General features: G+C 38.6%; 1 protein-coding gene across 1 annotated transcript in view; it reads right to left on the reverse strand.

Moving 5' to 3' along the window:
• Positions 1-1,024: 1,024 nt before the first annotated feature.
• The window catches only part of CNTN1 (contactin 1), a 259,935-nt gene continuing 239,336 nt past the window's right edge, over positions 1,025-21,623 (reverse strand). Inside the window, exons 24-25 of the mRNA XM_063323139.1 lie at positions 20,438-20,594; positions 1,025-3,417 (exon numbers count right to left, since the gene is read on the reverse strand). Of these exons, the coding sequence (XP_063179209.1) occupies positions 3,338-3,417; positions 20,438-20,594 (237 nt within the window). The 3' untranslated portion in view covers positions 1,025-3,337. The remainder of the gene's footprint in view (positions 3,418-20,437; positions 20,595-21,623) is intronic.

Here is a 21,623-nt window from a genome sequence, read left to right on the forward strand (position 1 = left end):
GCAGCCGCCTTGGATGCAAATTCCGAATTTAAGTCTCTACCTTCTGCTCAGATTACTATGATTTTCTTCAGTAAGATTGCTGCTGGATTTGTCTGCCACTGCCCGATAAGTTCAAAATCATTAGCAGAGAACTGGCAGACAGAGACTCAAACCTTATTTCTCTCAGAGACCAAGATAAAAATACAAAATGTACCTAATCAAAGCAGTGACAATCTCCTCCTCCCCAGGTCTGAGCCCTGCTCCGCTTGACTTAACAGTCTTTTAGGTGCAGGGCACGAGGAACACATTCTCTCATGGAGTCTTCTCATTTGGTATCTCTGAAGATGAATGAAACCAAGTTCTGCAATATGACCATCAGCTTCACCAGCTTCTTACATGCCACATTTTAGGGCCCCAGCGTGACCCCTCAAAGGCAGGCAGTATCTCAGCCAGTTAAACTTGATGTCACCTCTTGAAATTATTGTGATCACACAGAGCATTTAATCAGTACAAAGTTTAGCCATTTCAGCCACCTTTCTTTGTAATGTATCTACTGGAATAGAAAACATTACCTGAAATAAATACGCTCCTCGGTTAACTCTCACTTCCAGCAATTCTGAAGAGGTCTCGGGAGACTCCCTGTCACTGACATTAGGAAATTCTTTCTATCTGTATCACCTATAATCAAAAGAGCCACCTTTATCTCGCAAAAGCTCTTTAACTCCAGCAAAACTCACAAGAAGGCTGGGCAGGGACACACAGGACCTCATTCCATCCACACTTTTACTGTCACAGATGACCACATCACTGTTACGAAATTAGAAAGCTCCAATTCAAAAGACAGTTATTATATTTTGATTAACATTAATACATTTATTTAATTGTAATTTACTTTTCATTCATAAAAAGGACAAAGCACGGTCCTGCTCTACTCATTTGAAAAAAAAAAGAAGATAAAAAGTAACTAAAAAAACAGTTCAATATTCATCAGTATCAAATAATAGTAATATCAAGTTTCCTGAAATATAAAGAAACAACAAATATGTCTATCTATATAAACTTTAATTAAGAACCTTGCGTTTTAAAGCAGATGATACATTAGTTAGTTTTTCTCGACAACGATTTGAAACTGAAGGTCCCAGTCAAATTTACACAATTCTGTGAAACAGAAAAAACTCCCACTATCTGATCTGTATGTGAGACCTACCTCATCCGTGTTGCTGATTTAAAAAAAGAAGTGGCTTTCCTTTCCAGGTCATTTCCATGCAAAAACTAAACCGTTTTGGTTTTTACACCATGTATTAGAAAAGTAAAAGGCAATCATGCATTTGGCAAAAGATTTAGTTGTGGTTGTAGATTATATAAAAATGAGTCATACTGCAAAAGAACCAAACCAAATGAAACACAATAAACCACATTTTTTTTGTACAGAAGGCTTACAGCGTATTAGTTTCTCACATATGAAGACAGCTCATTTCTCTTTCAAATAATTATACAATTTATGAAACTCAGTAGTGTTTGACACTTTGACATTCCTCTATAGGGAAGTTATCACTTTCACCTATTTAAAAAATTGTCATCTTGTAACAAATAGTTAAAATTAAACTAAACCAGTATTATTGATATTTCTTAATGAAGACTCTACACTTTTACATGTAAATATATAGTACAAAATTATACAAATAAAAGAAGTGGGTGTAAATTATTAATAGACCTATTCTTGCTTCATGTAAATATTATTATCACGGACCTCTACAGTATCAGTTCTAAAAAGATAAAATCTATTTCTAAGTAGCTAGCAAGGTTGTGCTAATAAAATATGATTCAAAGCTTATAATTCTTGAAGCATCAGACATTGCACTATTACTTGAGCCAGCTGATTCAATATCACTGTGTTTCCTCAACATTCACACTCAAACTACTTCCCAGCACACCATGGGAAATGAAAGGAATGTGCATTTCTTTAGCAACTTAAAAAAAAACCCAAACAAACCAACAAAAAACCCAACACCGAAACACTCTAGACACAGTCAGAACAAAAACATTCTCAATCTCTAGTAGAGTTCCCATTTTGCAAAGGCCATAGTAAACATTTAGCTTCGACTAACAGTCGGGATCTGACTTGCATGTACTTACACACAGTTGGATCATTCAGTACTCTATCAAAGAGGGAAACGGTCTCAGAACTTTAAAACTCTTATTTACAACACTATGAACATCAGAATAATATCAAGTTCTTGAAAAAGCATATAATTCTCCCAAATGTACGCCTTCACTACAGGAAGGTAACACCTGGCATCTGCAGCATAAAAATGTAAATATAATAATTTTTTTTTACTGTGCTACTCTGCTTTTGCCATTTATTGTATATCTTTTTCTTTTTTATATTTTAAATCTTTTCACTTTAAAAAATAACATACGTTTCCTACCATTTCATGGTCCACTTGGTTGATCTTTAACATGGACTCCATTTTCAAACTCCTAAGTGTTACATTGCTACCTTAATAATACTACTACTAGTAATAATACTAAATCAAAACCAATACATTACGCTGCTTCCCTGAAAGCTGACATTTCACTCTTAAAATCAGCAACAACGACCATAACAGAATTTTTCAACAGAATCGTTTTAAGAAAAGAATATGGTGAATCTCGTGTCAGTGAAGTACAGCTCCTTTAAGCTGAGCATCCTACGCATTTCTCAGGTGTTCCGAACATATTTAAAATAAAAAAATTCTTCGTCACTGACTTTTATTTCAAATCCTTCAAATTCTATCCAATAGCCTCAAGAAATATAGCTCTAAATAATGAAATGTTTTTGCTTTGACTGTCTCTCTAAAAAACCAGTAATCCCAATAAATGATGATGGGGCCATTCAAAAATATGCAGTACACAAAACATATAGGATAGTACAGACGGACGTAGTACTCTTACATTTATCACGTACAATCAACATTTCAATCTCTATTATATTTCACAATTTGTTATTCAAGTTAAAGCACCTACGTATGGTGATTTTACTTTCACTGTACAGCCTATGTTATTGGGTTTTAACACTGTAACTTGCCCCATTGGACCGAATCATGCAACTGTCACAGATCAGCAGAAGTGTTTTATAAGGCATATTGGAACAAGTTAAAAATATTTCTTAGCCTTTCAAAAGTTGATTTACTTCATGAAGGAGTTCCTGGATGCCTCAGTCCTCTTAAAAGTTCGTAGGAAATCGGTAGGGTAATTTATTTTAAAGTGTAATTTATTTGGCTTAGGATGGTGCCCCAGGAATCAAAAAGAATCGTGGTCCTCATCTTCAAAGGGAGTCCTTTGTGTCAGGCAGAGGACAAGGTAAATCCAGCTACATTCAGAATCCCGAGCAGGCGAGGACACCCAGGGCAGGCACCACCAGGACCAGGAGCAGAGTCGGTACTCCAGCAGCGGCACCTGCGCATCGAACAGATAACAACAGGGTGTTGCTCTTACTTCAGCATTACTCGTGGCGGAGGGCAATAACCCTGGAGGTGAGCAAGAACGTGTGGTAGGAAGGCTGGAAAACCAGCTGGCGTATCTCAGCACAACCCCTACCTGTATGGATAATCTGAAACGGACAGAGACTTGCTACAGCTCAGAGGAGGACTCGCTCTTTTGTTCTGCAAGAGCTGTTTACGCAGCGTGTTTATACAAGCAGCGAGGCCATTCAGAACACATCAGTGTATTTTGATTTGGCCGGTCCAACAAGCCAGGAGGTTATAACGGGAGGTAAAAGGTCAAAATAAATATTTAAACATGTGAAAACAAAATTAATGGAGTCTTTGAAATGTGAAGAAGCAAAGAGACACCTTTGGAAATGTTAATGTTCATATGATCAGCAATAACCTGAGAGATGTCAAAGAGCCTAGTCCGTTTGTTTACCTGCCAGATTACAAAATCCAGATGGCTGACTTCTAGCAGTGTGGCATTTACACATTTATGTCTGTTAAAGTCACAAGGGTCTTTCTTAAACAAATATTTTAAGACAAAAAATATTAATTGACAGCTTACAAACTTTACCTGACTTGCTCTGGCAAAGAGGCATAAGAATTGCTATGACGTTAAATGGCTTGTGTTGCCATGGTCCTCTTAAAAAGCATCAATATGAGAAAAAAAACCCAGCCAAACCGTGCCTGGCTGTCAGTCTTGGAGATGGGCCAAAGGAGCTGGAGAATGAGCTATTCTTTCATCCCAGAGAGGGCTCATCTAGGTCAGGATGGTAGCGTGTAGGTGGGCAGCGTGGGACCCAGCTTTCTGCTCGTCTTGCTGTTGAACACAGACTAAGGACAGAAGTGCTTGCAGCCGGCAGTGACAGTCCTGAGTTGCTGCTGGAACCGTTCCACTGGACGGCTCTCCAGCAAGTGTTCTTCCGAAGGAGGAAAAACCTTACTGAAAAGGTCACATGCGAACCAAACAGCACAGATTTCAGCAAGCAGCCCTGTTTTTCCTAACAACAGGCGCAGTATGACAAATTTCAAGCATTCTTTCATAGAATTTAAAGTCCCAAAAGAACATTCACATTTTCTCATCAGACCTTCTGCAAGGTCAAGTAAATCACATCATCTGGTCCAGCACCATGCAGGCTCCTAGAAAGACAGATCTGTACGTTTTACATGTCTGCCTGAGAAGTTTCTGCATCCTTCAGGATAAATAAAGAGCTTAATTCTTAATTTTGTGTCCATTTCAAACCTTCTATTAATAAGGTGCTTTATTGATTTTAAGTTAGGGAAACAAGATCGTAAGGATGAAAAAAATGCTGGTTTGAAGTGAGATTTTGGCTAAATAAACACCTGTTAGTTACCTTCAAGCATGTATTTCTTACAGTATTTCCTAACCACAATAACAAGGAGAAAGTAAAGAAACTAGACGGAAATGAAACTGACTGATAACAAAAACCACTTTTTATAAGGTTTGTGGACTAAGTCCAAATCAGAAAACTCCAGAATTCACTGGCTCATCAGTTAGCTGTGGACAGATGGAGGTGATAGTATTTAGTCATTTGTGGTTCCTACCTACATAACTGCAGGCATTTTTTTCTAATGTTTTTTTTCACAGTATGTCTCGACACACTGTGGGTTTGATGTCCTTCAGATCAGCATCTCCTCTGATGTACCATACATGTACTATTTGCAATTCCAAGATGAAAGCTTTGTCCCCCAAACAAGAATTAACTGAGGATGATCGGATACATTCTTAATTTTTGTACTGAGCAGAGCTTCTCCTCTTTGCAGAGTCATTTAATTGAGCCTTCATCTGCAGTTCCCCATGTTCATAGCACGATCTCCTCTCTTCATTTGGCTTTAAACAACCCCACTCCAAACAACGGCAGTTTTCAGGCAGTTGTTTGGAAAGCCAGCTAGGACTGTATCTTAAACTAGAGTGCTTAGTCTTCTTTCCTCACAGCTGACTTATTACAATACAACTAAATCCTGAGCATTGGTATGGTGGGAATAATCATGTTCCACCATTTATATATATATATATACACACATATATATATACATATATATATAGTACATGGGTGCCACTGGAGAGAGCTGGGTCTAAAGACACCCTTCAGCCAAAACCTATCTAGAGAAGGTGTGGGAAGAGTGTGTGCCCTCACCATACCAGGAACAGAAATATGCTTATACCACTTGACAGGATGTGCCTACAGCTGTTCATATGCACGTATGTACACCGTGACACTTACCAAATCATTTAACAAAAAGGGGCCCATAAGCCCTTAGCAAACAGAAAGCCTGACGTGTTTACAGTTGGCCTTCAGTAGTGAATTTAAGTGCTATTAGAAAGGCAGATCTGAAAGGCACTTGGAAAACCAAGACAAGAGACCTACCAATCCTTCTTCATCAGCTCAATTCAGCTGTAAAAAGTCAATTTCTATGAACAGCACATTTTTCCATAGGAAGCAGTATAACCACCTCAGTGAAAGATAAAATTAAGGAAAATATTGGAACATTGCTTTTATAAGTATCCATAACCAGAGGAATTTTATGCTTAAGATGAACATGAATGTATGTTCAAATATATTTTCACACATAACAACTGCACATTTTGGCAGCTGTGAAAGTACAGCGGTATATTTATCTGTACTTTTTAGTGATTTATGGGACACATTAATCTTTTCTGTAGTCTTTATCCCTAAATATCAAAGTAGTGGTATTTAATGAATGAATAACAGCCACAGGAAAAAAATAGTCCAGATTTCGTATTTCAGAATACCCACAGAAAATGTATTCTGCCTTCATCAGACCAGGATGATGCAGCTGGAAAGACAGAACAAAACTCATGGTTTGAATTCTTCTAATGAAGGAAAACATGAAAAAAAGTTTGCGAAATGAAGTTGAATGATGAGCAAATATGAGGAAATTTCTATTTGCATGTAACTATCCTACAAAGAGAAAGGCATAATAAATCTTCCCCCTGAGATGTGCTCGCTGGCTCCAAGACTAATAGCAATTCACTCCATTACAGCAGTTCCTTACAAGGTGGAGGCACTGTTGCAGAGATACCTATAACAGCTCTCCGCAATGAAGCAAATCCTACCCTTAGACAGCACATTAACAGAACATTAGGAGGATAAATGCACATGAAACAGATCATCTCTTCTTTTTTCTTGTTAGATTACCGACCCACACGTCAGGAACCACACTTTACTTGAAACACTGGTCAGCAGTGCATGACAGCCAGTCCACTCCTGCAGCTCATGAATGGAAATTAATGCAAGTTTTGCCTGAGTACAGACTACAATATTTAATTCTGTAACATACAGTTGTGATCTGTCAGTTTTAACAATCTTTAAAAACTAGAGAAACACCTGATAAAGACTTAATGAATGTATACAAATAAACATGTGGATGTAAATTAAAACAGAAGGATTATTAAGCTTCTTCTGAAGTCTGGCCGGGTATGAGCTGGATATATTTAGCACCTAAAGATTCATTCTCTCCTCAGTGTTATAATGTGTCATCTCTCCTCTCAACCGGCACCTTGCATATCCAGTGTGCATGCAACTGCAAACTACAGTCATCAAATTCGAGGCCAAATCCAAATCAGTATCACACGACCTACCACTCTAATACACCATGTGTTGACTTCATATCAAGAGTCCTTATTTCTTTCAAATAAGCAATGAAAGACATCCCTTAAATTTTTCTGCCACCAGCCCCAAGCAAAAGAAGTTGTGAAATCTTGCTGTATTCCCATAGAGACCTTGTTACTGTCTGCTATGTAGTTTTTGTAGTTGATATCTTTAAGCCTAAAAATAGACTTTAAAAAAAGACTAAACTATCTACAGAAGCATATACTCAGAATGTGGCTTAAAAATGAATACAATTTGTATTGGATGCATTCAGTTAACTTTTTTTCCCTGCCTCCTGTTCTCAGCAGACTTTCTCACAAGTTGTTTGAGTAAATGAAGAGAAGAACAACTGCTGGATGAGTTTTCCTTCAGCAAGGTCTTTGCATATCACAGGAACTCCTGGTACAGTCCCACTAATCCAGTTTTCCAGCCGTACTTTAAATTCTGTCCAATCATATGAAGTCTAGGATGAAATGGTTCACACTTCTGAATAGAGATCCTGGATTTTACTGACATCTCGAACAGTATGTAACACTCTTCCGATTATATTCAAAAGTAATGAAATCAATTTAATGCCTAAATGAAACAGGCATTAAAACAATTCTGATTTTGATATATTTCCCAAGCCTTTGTAACAACTTGTTATTAAAAATACGCCATTATTTTCTTTAAACGTTACTTATCTTTAAGATATGACATTTTTGGCCCTTTTCCCAACATCAGTCCCTTTTTATACTGGATTGTAAAAAAAATAAATCTAGAGGCCTGTTTAGAAATCTTACTTCATCAGATCTGTGAACCAGGAAATTAGTTACTGGTCATCTGTGAAGCTGTCATATGTGAATAACTTCTCTTTCTCAGTGGGAAAGTGTTTGCCCTGCCAACATACACAAACTTCAAGCTATTCCCCGGCTAATCATGAGCTGATCCTGTTGTGGCAAAACTCTTCCTCTGCTTTTGTTGTCAGGAAAGATTATTCAAGAATTAATTTGTATTAAATTACATCAGTTTTCTGAGTTTCCAGGTACTGAACGTCAAGGGGGATGTCCAGGTGACTGTTCTAGTTTGAGGACTGTGTTTTTCAAGTGAGTATCTCAGCTGTCCCCTTTATTGGGGCTTATTTCACACTCTGGAGCTGTCTCAGATACCCCGTGCAGGGCTGGATTAGAGCTACTGCAAAGTAAAACCCGACATGAGCACACAGCGTGGAGCTGGATCCTCAGCGCTGCTGTTTCTCTCTACAGATGCACTCCTCTTGCGCACCACAAATTGTTCAGGTAGATGCAGACTGGCTTACATGAATGATACAGCCGCTGCAACACATTTTTCATGACATAAGTTATCATACATTGAGTAAGACTAAGGAAAAGAGAAATCTTTCTTACCAGGACTGGTATTTTACATGATTCATAACAGATTTAAGTTTGTAACATAAACTTTGTAACTTGTTAAGAAATGAGCCTGCCTTTGTGTCTGTTTTGCAAAATGGATTTCTTTTCTCTGAAAGAATGGCCAAACTCCTACCCATTTTCCTGTAAATAATATTCTCCTTTTGGTTGAGGACCCAAGACTCATCTTCCATCAGGGCTGTCTGTTTTTATATTTCTACTTTTTACTAATGCAAAGCCTTCTCATATTCTGTTTCTCCTTGCTTCTAACTAAGCTCATCCTCTTCTCTGGGAAAAAATTGAGCCACCTGAAAAAAAAAGAAGGTATTTTTGCCTGCTCTGTTTGTTAATTTCTTTAGTATCTATCAGGTTCGTTAATATCTATTTTCTTGAGTGTTTTCATTTTTACCCAGGTAGGAGAGAAAAGCAGGAAGGGAAGAAATGTTAATTTCTTCAGGTCAAACTAAATTGCATAAAAGAAGTGGGTGGGTTTGCAGCTATGTCAACTGGCTTTTGAAAAGAAATTTCACTTGTTCCAGCTGGAAATACTGTTGTCATGAAAGACTACTGGAAAAGAAATAGGTAGTATCAGCTGACATGATTTAAATTCTGCCATCCCTATTCATGGTAAATGGAAAATAACTGAACTAATTACAATATGCTTATCTTGCATCATTGGCATCATTGCGAAGTCATGGGTCCAACTTTCCCTTGTCTAGGAATACCTTTGTTTGGGCACGAGGAAATTTTCCTCTTGCCTGTGCCATAAACCTTTCAAGAAAGGTGCTATGGAGTAATTCACAACCCTGTGAATTACTGTTTTGCAGCAGAGTAGATGTAATGGATGGAAATCATGCTGTCTGTGCATCTGCCCATGCTTTGTGCTGTGTTAAGGTTTGCTGTCCATCTGCAGAACAGCTTTAAAACTATCATAAGAAAAAGAGAGAGACCATTAAAAACATAGTTGAAGGGCTGCTGCTGCTCTGGGTGGTTTGTCCACCCCATGGTGTTAGTCTGTCTTCTCCTACTTGAAAATCCATACGCCAGAGCCAAGTAAACATGTTGTTTTGTTCTGGCAATGGCACCCGGCGTGTTGGCAGCGTCGGCAGGCAGCTGCGGGGGCTGCTTTGCCATTGACTCTGGCCCTGCTAGCGACCTGGGCTGCCAAAATGAAAGGATGCCTTGGACTCTGAGGAAAAGCAGATAATTTTCAGTCGGTGGGCTACTACTTAACTATCAATAAATGTAAATTATTTCTCAACTACCTCTTCCCCTTCATATATATTAATGTTCATTACATATTCTTGTGCGTGGGGAGTTAAGTAGAAGACCACAGGCAATATTTTTTAAATGTACTCTTTTAAAGCAGTATACTCAACAAACAATCGCAAGAACAAACTATGGTCCTTCTGTGACCCAGCCAACAGTTGTAGTCATACTTCATGCGCATTTTGTGAGTTTCAGGATCGCTTAGATGACCGAAAGGTTTGTCATACCTCTCAGCATCTGCCCGGTCTCTCCAGTTGTCAGCGAACACTCCAGACAAATTGGCTCACCAGCAGCACCAGGAGTACTGCCAGGGCAAGCAAGGCTGGCTCATGTACTCGGCTAGGAGGAGATGTTTGCTGCTGGAAACTGCCTGCTGAAGCAGCAGGAGGAGCTTGGAGTGAGTTTCGGTGGCTTGTCCCAATAGAAAAGCTTATCTGTGATTACACTGATTGTCTGGTGTGGCAAAACACTTGGCTGCGAATGTTCCCACATAAATGTATTCTGCATTGTCTCAGAAATTATGGTTGATATTCAGAGGAATTTGATCATCCTCTGAGAGAGTATTCATCAAAAAGGGCTAATTTTTCAGGAAAAAATGGGAGGCCATTAGAGAAAGTTTCATTGTAACCCTGAAAAGCAGAAAAGGGAAAGATCTTCTTTGGCCAGCTGGCATGTCTGGGGATTTCTGAGTGAAGATCCTGCTCCTCCTTGTTCAAGAAAATAGGGATTGATGAATTTTTTTTACAAATAAATTCATCCTAACTATACACCAGATTTGTCACTCCTTTTCACTTGCAAATAGTCCACATTTAAAGAACCACATGGTACAATGGGTGAACAGTAGAAACTCTTCAGGTGAAAAACGGTGATGAATTAATGGGAAAAATACTACAGTTTCAGAATTTCTGTGTTCTTGGGAACCAATGTGGCATGTATAAATACTGAGTTACATTAAAAGCCTGTCTTGAAAATCTTCATCTTTCAGCCTGGAAGCCTGGCTCACACATCAGAAGATGAAGAAGGATGCCCTCAGCTTCTACAAGAGCAGAAGCACCCAGTCTCTATGGGCTGGATGACTGTTTGCTTCATGGCAGGGAGAGGCCACTGTCCCTCCACAGCATGTGATAAGACTTGCACAGCAGGTACAGGACACTGCAGGGCTCATGCTCATGACACTGGCTATGTGCCACACAGTCTCCATGTACAGGTAAGTCCCATCACCGTGCAGCCCTTGAGAAAGAGGGAGGTAATGCGGAAGGCAGGCAATGCTGCCAAAACACAGCCCCCCTCCCTCTGCCCCCTGAGCACAGCAAGCACGGAACAGCAGGAACAGGAATCGCCCAAGGCTGGGCACCAATGTGGCAAATAGGCAGCAGAATCAACCAGTGGACTGAGAAGCAGCAAAGAAAATAAGTTAGTCCAACAGGCCAGCTCAGCTTCAATATGTCCTTGCTATTTGGCAAGGCAGAAAATATCTTAAATTGGGCATGGAAGTTACTGCAGAAAGGAAGACAGCAAACAGCCGGCCTAGCACGTGCCTCTCTAGAGCAAAATAATGTAATTTTTACTGATAAGAATATACTTTGAAGGATTGGGTACTGTTAAACCAGAAAGGTCAATACAATTTTCCAAGGTAGCAGGATTTCTGGTAAAGAAGACAGATAGGAATAGGCAGGATAAAGCATCTTAGAGGGCTGCATAAACCAGAGGAAAGGTACACCAGTTAAAACAGAACCTTTACTGGGAATGCTCCGATTTTCCCAGTTTCAAACAAAGATAAAATAAAAGGAGAAACAGATGAAGGTAGAAACTAGCAGGAACACAACACAAACCAAGAGCAGGGGGTTAGCGGAGAAATTGTTCCTAGTTTGACACATTTGTTGGCAACTCCATTTGGCTTTCTAACAAAGTAATTTTCAGATTGTGAGGATTTTCAGATTGCAGGTACATGCAGAAAAGGCTGTGATTAGTACCACATTCCCGTCCAGCTGAGCACATCATTTTACATTTTAGTGTTGTGATACAGAATTACTACCAGCCATTGTAACTGAGTGCAAACTCTTCCTTTAAAGCCAGATAAAGTTTTTTACCTCCATACTGTGTAATGTCAGAAAAAGATTTGAAACAACCCATCACTGGCTTCTGTTATTACAGAAAATAATAACTTAGAAATTCACGAAATACTTGTTTTAGGGAGAGACAAAATCTTCTCATGTGGAGATAAATGAGGGAAACATTTTTTTAGAGATAATATCTAAATGAGCCAGCAGTGCCTAAACCCAGCTTTAAACAGCTGCTCATCTGTTTGGATGAGTGACTTACGCTGCCACATTAAATTCTACATTCCACTTATTTCTGCTCAGCACTATTAGAAAATAATGCTGAGTTACAGAATTTAAGCGCAGAAAGGATCGTTATGTCTTTTAATGTATCCTATATCATCTAAATATTGCATCACATACAACACAGTTTAAGTAGCCTTTTACGTAGTTTCTCCTATACTGAGCCCAGGAAAATGGACTTTTCTAAAATACACCTTCTAAAATGGCTTGCAGCCTTGGATTTTAAAACACCAGAGTTGAAAAGCAAAAAATCAAGCAGATTTTCGTGCTTCTGGAGAAGAAAGTTTCAAATTGATCTTCGGTTACAGTTTCTCTCCTGATAAAGTTCTTGCTTCAGCCACTCTACAGCTAGAGCCACAAGCACCAAATTTATTACTCTAAAACATTCACATGAACTTAGATGAAGGATTCTTCTGACATTTCCTAATTTGACAGAAGTAATATTCCTCCTTCCCTTCCCACTGGCTTAATATAATTGTGTTGAAGAGCCCCAGAAGACAGACCAGGTAGCACTCTTCCAGTGCCTACTTTGAAGAACTGTTGTCAACTCTCCATTTATTGCTTCACTGAACAGGCTTTAGACATTCGGTGAAAGTAAAAAATATGGTATTAATCTTTAAAGGCAAGAACATTTTGACATCAAAGTTCTTCAAGTATTCTGGAAAAGGCATGGAGAATTTCCCTATGTAGTAAGATGTACTATTTAATATATCTATGTAAAGAAGGCAAAAATACACACAAGTATTTCCTGTATTGTCACTGGCACTTAAAAGATATGTTTGAGTTAGCAAATATGTGATTTTATCTGCTCTTAATATCTGTAGTAACAAGTAATTCTATTTATACGTGAATACAAACCTGCCAAATAATCACAGTACAAACTGTGCTTCTAAAGAAACATTAATCATTTAATGTACTGTCAGTAGATCTGAAGTTTGGAAGTTATACAGTTTTAAGGAGCACAAAATGCCTGGTTATACCTGGCTGTAACTCTGGGGCTGTCTAGTCTGACCTCCCACTCCTATCAGGACTGCCGCCGACACTGGATGTCGTCAGCTGCAGCTTCACCCAGCTGAGTCACAGAAACCTCCAAAGATGAGAACTGCACAGCCTCTCTGGGTAACCTGCTCCGGTGCTGCACAGCCCTCTGGGTGAGGTTTTTCCTAATGTCCAGTCTGAACCTCCCTAATTGCAATTTCAGGCCACTGCCCTATAACGTATCATGTGCCATTACCAAGACTTTGGCTTCATCATCTTTGTAACCGCTCTTTATACAGTTCTGTACTTCTGTTAGATCACCTTCTCCACCACTCTAAACCTTGGTGTTTAGAACTAGACTCTGCGATACTTCCTTAATACTAAAGTAAAGAGAAGAGCTGTGCACCTTCCTATCAAAGAGTGTTTCTGAAGTCTCTTGGACTTTGCCACTGAAGTAACTGGAAAACTACCACTGTTACCTTTGTCACAGAATCACTGGGTTTCATTCTCTTGAGAGAGAGGTTTCATCAAAAGGTGAAACAGCAGACGTCTAATCTAGGTGTTCTGAATCACTCGCCTTGCTAAGAAGAAAAGGAGTCTGGCTAGGCTAGGTGCATAAAACTGAGAGGTATGAGCACGCCACCACTCCAAGGCACCCATAAAAATTAAGATAGATTGTTAACTGCTGAACTGAAAAATACCACAAGGATTTGAATAAGGCAGTTCCACGTCTTGCTACTGAAAATTAAAACACGTAAGAATTGTCATGACTAGAAAGTATTCCCTTCTTCATTCCTTCACCCCTGTGATCACGTCTGCAATCCTGGCTAGATTATTAAGGGGAAAAAATTAATGAGATGAGTCTTCCAAAGATTACTTTAAGTCACTCCAAACACTACTCGTCTGGCTTTGATTTCTCAAAGCAATTAAAAACACTGTATAAATATAGTTCAATAGTTAAATGTCCTACCAAGAGGTGAAAGCAGAATATGCATTTGTATTAAAATAAATCATTATGCATCAAAGGGATTACACTATTAAAGCAAAATACTAATCTTGGCATTCATTCTATGAGCTACGTGATTTTTTTTCTGTGATATTCTTTTTTGCTATGTTGCTACATTTAAGCATAAGAGAGTTAAGTAATGATCTTTTGGATTTTTTCCATCTTCTTCTAATGCTAAAGTACAATGAATATAAAATACCAAGCATTTTGTTTCATAAAAGGGAAGTATAGTGTTCCTCTGTTGGTGTAATAAAAATCTGAAAGTAGCTGTATGATAAACTGGGTAAATTAATGAAGAAGAATAGTTCAACCAAATTGAATTTGAATGTAAGACCTTTAATTCACTGATGAATTGATGGTCCTACTGTAACAGTGGCAATCAAAAGCTTGCTGAATTTTTTAATAGCTCAGGACAGTGACTCCAACAGCGGTCTGCAACGGATGCAGTGGAAAGGGGGAAAAAATCACGGCATGCAGAATACAACTTTCCTCTTATACTCTTTCCCACTTGTGTTAAAGTAGCTCCTGAGCTACTTTGTAGCTTCTGTTCATTAACTCCTGAGTCAAAGCCTGAATACAGGACATAGTTTTAAATAAGGGCTGGTAGACCAAGCCTCTATTTATAACTTTGTCCTGCACAAGATCCTGTCATAGGAAGTTCCACAACTTAATTTTGTGCCATACAAAAGAGTATTACTTTGATAGTTCGCAATCTGCTGCCTCCTAATTTTTCTGAGTACCTTCATTCATACATTCATAATGTGACTAGAAGTGAATAATCTTTTCCTCCTTACCTCTTCCTATTGTTCTGGACTACCTCACTGGTCATCCTTACTCCAGCTGAGGGCTCCTCGCCTCTCTCACACTCCTCACCCAGAATTCACTCCACAGCTGTGGAACCCTCACTGATTTTCTCTATACTTTTATAGTATCTTTCTTTAGTATCTTTTAGTATATTCAATGTCTTTACTTTCCGAGATCCAACAAGAATGTATGTTTTCCAGGACAGTCACACCTTCCTATAGCATTCCTGCAAGCTTGGGGATAGCCAGAAAAACTTCCAACATGTAACAAGTTAAAACACATTACAAGGTAGGTGAAGCTGCCACGGACTTATTTTTTGCTAATGTTTAAAGGCGCTGCAGAGTTCTCATGCGTTCATGTGACCATGCAATAGCCGTCAGTGGGGATTTTGCAGGCGGTTCCCAAGCTCACACAGACGGGCATGTGGCAACTCAGACTGAAGATGAAAGCAGAGGGAAGCTACGTGGTCCTTTCAACACAGTGGCCACTTTTTCTGTGTTTTCTCATGCATAGCAACTATGGATTCCTGTCCTGTCAGTATTCTCTGATAATGAGTAACCTATCCTGCTGCTGTTCTGTGTGATATTGGTCTCTTAAACCTCTGTTGTTTTCTAAATCCCTGTACACCCACATCCAATTTCTAGCTATAAAGCCTGACAACCACCACTGCACAGCTTAGTTACAAGCCTTATGGCTAAAAATGAAATTTTGTTGTATTCACACTTTGTGTGTATCCAGACTTTCCCATACAAATAAACCTAAAGGACAAAATAAACAGCATTGGGATTATCATAAAATAATGCAGACTAAGAAAATGCAACTAGATATGAAAAAATTTCTGCAGTCTGACCTACCGTTGAGTTCAAATACATGAAGAAGAGAAGAAATTGAAATTAAGGAGAATATGGTTTTTCAAGAAAATGCTTGTTCTACCACTGAATACGTTGCAATGCATGGAATTGACAAACCTTTAGCTGTCAAAGTGAGGCTTGGAATTTAGAAATTGAAATTAGAACTGTGATGAAATTAAATGTGATGATGAAGGAAAATCAAGGGAAATACCAGAGAACCAAATATGTTGTATTTTAGGCAAATTCATGTACGAGGTAAGAGGGTATTCTGAGTACTTTCTACTTTATTTTGGAGCCATGAGACAACAGCCAAATGCGTTGTGAAAATTACATTTCATGTAGAGGAGAGCTCTTTTGGAAATGTATTTTTACTTTAGTAGAAGCTTTTTGCTATGTTCTTGTCACAGATGCATAATAAGCTCGAATATCAGTAACAGAGGACTGTCATGCCAGTTAGAGGGCTTTTTCCATCAGCATTCCTTATTATTTTTATGTGTGTTCTCTTTTCTTACTACTACAACCATCTTTGCAACAGCTGGACGTTTTCAAATTATGACCAAAAGGTTTTGATTATACCACATGAAAAGTGAATGATCACCTGATTTACTTGGTACTAATATGTGCAATAAATATTAATGTCCCCTTTAAATAATAATTTAAAAAGAAATTAAAATATAAAATAATTAAAATGTTTGTGAGTTACTATGGGCAAAAATTTTGCATTTTCCTTTGAAAAAGCTATGCTTCAAAGTAAATACTTTTTCAGGATCCTAAAACATGCCTCTGGCAAATGGAATTCATATGTGTATATATATGTGTGCAGTGAGCAGAGAGAAGCTGTAATTTTGTTCTCTTGCTATAAGCATATACAGTACATAAATTATTCTTTGTCCATGTCACTATTTAAACTGAGACATTAACCTGATTTTGTATTTGAAGGTGAAGGTGCATGGTATCTTCATTTTTTCACCATATTTTCCCAAATGAGAAGTTACCCTCCCCTCTCTCCCACCCCGGATGAAATTTTAAAATTTGAGAGCATGATTTGATTTTCCCTTACTCTGGCATAAATAAATTGCACTGAGGCCACAAGCGAAGTGAGAAAAGAACGAAGCACCATATGGTTTTAGTTCCTACTGATTGCAAGATTGCTTTGATTACATTAATATTAGCATTATGACAAAGCACTGCAAGCCAAAAAGCATGCAAGAGGCAAAAAAAAATATCTCAGATTTAATATATTTCAAAGAAAACAGATAAGCCTATTATTAGCCACTGAAACTGACTCCTTTGGTTAAACAAGTAGTTCCAACCTTCAACTGGTTGTGGTATCTCAGGAATGAATTTTAAATGGTGTAGCTCATTAATTTACTATAGTGGGCTTGAAAAATATCCCCAAACCCCTAACTGTACAGCAGGCACTGGTTAATAAAATACAACAGTTCATGACTGTATTTTACATTGATTATAGCAATATGCTGAAATGCAGCTCACCATATATACAGTGAGTAATTTTATGATAAGTGCTTATATTTCAAGATGTTCACTACAAAGAAATGCATGTTAGATAGCTGTGTTTGGTAAACTTCCTTTAGATATTGTCAACTAAAACACTGTATCCCATAGGAAGCTGACTGCTTACATGAGAGCAAAGCTGTTGCAGGACGTTTGCCTCCCTCTTCAGCATGTGCCTGGGTTTTCTCTGAGAAGGAGCAGGATGAGGAAAACATAAAAGATATTTTCTCCCTTAGACAAGGGGTTGAGCTAGAAATAACACATATTTCTAGTTTCTTTTACATTTGACTTTCAAACGTAACTTTTACTAGTTAAAATGTGCTGTATTTTTAATACCTAAGTTACAACCTCAGGGCCAGTTAAGGTTCCTGAACTAGATGTTCTTGTACTTAAACCAAATTCAAACCTAATTCAGCAAGTGCTAAGAATTGCACAGACTACATCTACAACAGGCTGCCAAGACAGTAGCCTAGCACAGCAACAGCAGCTACACAAATCAAGGAAATGCTTTTGGTTCGCAAAAGAGTGCAATTCATATGCCTGAAATATAGGCCAAGAGGTATCTCCTGGTGTCCTGTCTGGCCTCCAGTTGCTGATCCAGAAGACTTCAGGTCCCCTGCAGTCATGCCATGTCACGCCATGCAGTCCCCATGTCACGCCTGCCAGCGTTGTGTGGATGTCCCTGGTAATCTGGGGCATCTCAAACCCTACAGGCTTTGTTTAAGCTTTGGAATTAGAGCCTAGATGACAACTGATTATAATGGGAGCTTAGACACCTACCTCAGGTATTTATGTAGGCTACTCTGGATTTGAGACCCAATGAACAACAGGAAAACAACAATCTGGAAGACACACAGGTTTTCCAGACATTCTGCTCTCTTTGGTGCAGCCTTCCAGTTTGCTTAAGATTTGGTCGTTCCTGGTCAGCATCCAGGCTATTTTGAATCCCTGCCCTAGTTGCTTAATTCTCCCCACTCACTTATGCAGGAAATTAATTTGGTTTGCAAACCCTGGAATCAGATGCCTAAAGGTCAAGTAAGGCAATGGTCCTCTCTGGATTTCATAAGATGCCTTATGTTTTGCCTTAGCTATTGGTTATATCTCTCTATAAATATGTAAGTTCCATTTTGGCCAGTTGACCACCAGAACAAATATTCCTATCAAACCAGATCTTCTCTGCAAGAGCCTGAGAAAAATCATCATTACTTAAAAGCTTCTCACTACTCTATCACCCTTTTGGGGCAATTATTCTAAACCCTGTTACACTACTGGAAAATTTCTTTAAGAATAAAAATTAGCAGGCATAATTTGCCATGTGTAGGTGTTAAAACTACACTTAATTCTGCTCTTTGGAAAATGCATGGTTTGAGCCCAGAAACAGCCTGAAATGCTTGCCCAATTCTCTGTATACCGTGTATTCCAAAGAGATTACCCCGTCTTTTGTCTCCTTTTTGATCTTTCCTAAACCGAGTCCAGGGAATGCTGCCTTTATCTAGGCCACAAAAAGCTTGGGGCAGGTCTTACTGGAAAGACTGATCAGTTTGGGCTCAACATTGTACTGACATGATGGTTCTGCTTCCAGTTTGGGAAGCAATATACCTGCTGCTACCTAAAAAGTCTTTGCACCACACTGATGGCAGATGATAATATATGACTCAAAGTATGACACAAAGATCACCTAAGACATGTCCTAAAGACAGAAGTTGCTTCAACTTTTTTGCAACTCATAAAACATGTTAAAAGTGATTCCCCCAGAGTATGATAATATAATGCAACATATTACAACTTTTGTAGAGTGGTTGACTTGTTGCCCTACAACATTTTCACAGAAAATGGTACACACAATTAACAGAGTGTATGCTAAATGGGTTAAGAATTCAATCCCTAACAGATTTCAAAACACAACTATTGAAGAATGCTTATTGAGTTTCTAGAGTAATTCCACAGTGAACGGTAATAGACCAAACACAATCCAATCATTTTCATCAAAAACAGAAGTAAACAGCTAAGGAACTTTATACATGAACCAAAATGGTGAAGTAGTAGAGTGATGATGGCAACACATTCATACAGAAATCCAGGCAGCATGGGAACGTAAGGCATTCAAACCAACTGTGCTTCGTCATAGCCACACGCAAAATTATAAAATAAGGAAGAAAGAGACAGGCCACACAGATCAAGATTAGACACTGTATCCTGGAAAGCAACGATTCCAGGAAAGATTTTGAGCTGGTGTTGGACAAACACCATTTTATAGCCCAGTGCAAGGAAATAAATAGCTAACGAAAGCCTTTCATAAATAATGCTGGGAGCAGAAAGTGTAGGGAGGCGAGACTATCTCTGCAGACAGCAGAATTGAAACAGTGCATATAGCTATAGTGTCCATGGTCCTAAGGAATTCTCAGAAGTGGGAGAGGTGAAGAGAAGAGCTGTCAAAATCATTTAAGACCTGAAGAAAATGTTATCACGGAGAAATTCAAGGTGCTCAGTCTGTTTGGCATTTGATCAGTAACTTGACTGATATACATTTCTTAAGTGGGAGAACATATCAGGCACAAAAAGACTCTTTAATGTACACAAAAGCTATAAAAGGAAGTGATGGCCAGTCCCCAAACCCAGATATATATAGATAAAAAATTAGGCAAAAAAAAAATGTGAACTGTGCAGATGATTAAACATGAGAACAAAGAATCCATAAAATTATGGATTCTCCACCTCTAGGTTCCATTTGATCAAGACTAGAATAGATGCTTCGTACAAACAAAAATGGTGATACCCATGAGTTCACACTAGGTGATATGAACTGTACATATTATTGAAAACCAGCAGATCGGAGGTTCACTCCTTTAGGAATGGGCAGCTTCTCTCACAGTCTGAGGCCCGCACCATGTAGTTATGCTTGTAGGTCACTACCAAAAGTGGTATAGCCTAACTGGGGGCACCAGCAGAAACAGTCCGATTTTTGGAAGATTGGCAGAGCTTCCAGGACTGATCCGGACTGATGCTGAAGTGTCCTGCGTGCATTATGAGTCTTCAGCAAGACTTTAAGATAAACCCTAATTCTCAGTGGAGTCACTGTTGAAGAGCTGCTTCTCAAATTCCAGATGGTGTGCCCATCTCTGGATAGTGTACAAGAGGAAAATATTTAGTCCAAGATTTCCAAGGAGTGTGGGAAAGAAGAAAGGAAGTTATCTGCTCACCTGAAATTTTTATTTGAGCTACTTCTCCATCTCCTCCTTCACTGTGTGCTCGGACCTCAACAACATATTCACCGTCACTGGGGACTGGGACCTCTATTGTGTGCTTTCCAGTTGAAAACAACTTGCCTTCATGTTGTCCATCTGGTCTATACAGTACCTAGGAAAGTCACAGTAAGTATAGTTATTGAAATGCTACATTTCCATGAAAACAGTTACACATGTACAGTGTGTCAAGGAAAACATATTAGGTTTTTATTTATATATGAAGCCTATATTTACAAAAAACTTAGTGGCTGATACTACTTTTTCCACTTTTACGTAGGGTGAATCTAGATGGGATGTTCCCTCATCGTTTTCTCTGTTATAAAATCAGCCCTGACTTTCAAAATGAGTAATTAAACGATGGAGGATAATAACGCAGTGTGGCAAAGAGCATCAAATAAAAAACTCAGAACTCAGCTGGGTCTTCTGACATAAAATTTATTACTCTTTTCATAAATTAAACAATCATTAATTTTATTATTAACTGTCAGTGCTTTTAAACTATTGCAAATTTGATGGTATATATCTTGTGGGACATTTAGAAAAGAGCTCCACTCTTTCTGGAATCATCTCTGTGAAACACTGTCAGCAATTCCCAGGAAGCAGTTCAACTCCTCAAGCAAAATTTGTACATGTAGAACATAACACTAATTTTCTTGCTGCCAAGCAAGCAGCAAAGTTAAACAAGAATTAATTTTTGAAGCTTTCTATACACCCTATAGTTAGTATATACACTTGCTCTAGTTATACAGTAATTGCATCTAACGAGGTTAAGTGTCCCTTCCCTTCCTCTACCTTCCCAGACTTTAAAGAACTTGTGTTCCAGGAACTGCAGCTCCCACGGAGATGAGAAAGGAAGCTGGAACAATGCATTCTGGTATAAGGAAAAACTATTAAAGTGTTAAATTTTGAAGCATTATTTTTAAGCAGTAGACAATAAATGTAATCATATGGGAAATCAGGTTGCTGCAGTCACTGGTCTAAACTTTTCCATAAAACAGTTTACCACCCAAATGATTTTCAGTGTCCCAGTGTTTTCTCATCATATTGACTAAGGCCACTGGCTTTGCGCTAAGCCTGCTGAATGTCTGTGGTCTCCGAGCATTATAGCGTCATCTTTAGCATGTAACTATGTTTAAGTCTG

This window comes from Chroicocephalus ridibundus, chromosome 1, assembly GCF_963924245.1.
Source record: "Chroicocephalus ridibundus chromosome 1, bChrRid1.1, whole genome shotgun sequence".
NCBI classification, from domain to species: Eukaryota; Metazoa; Chordata; class Aves; order Charadriiformes; family Laridae; genus Chroicocephalus; species Chroicocephalus ridibundus.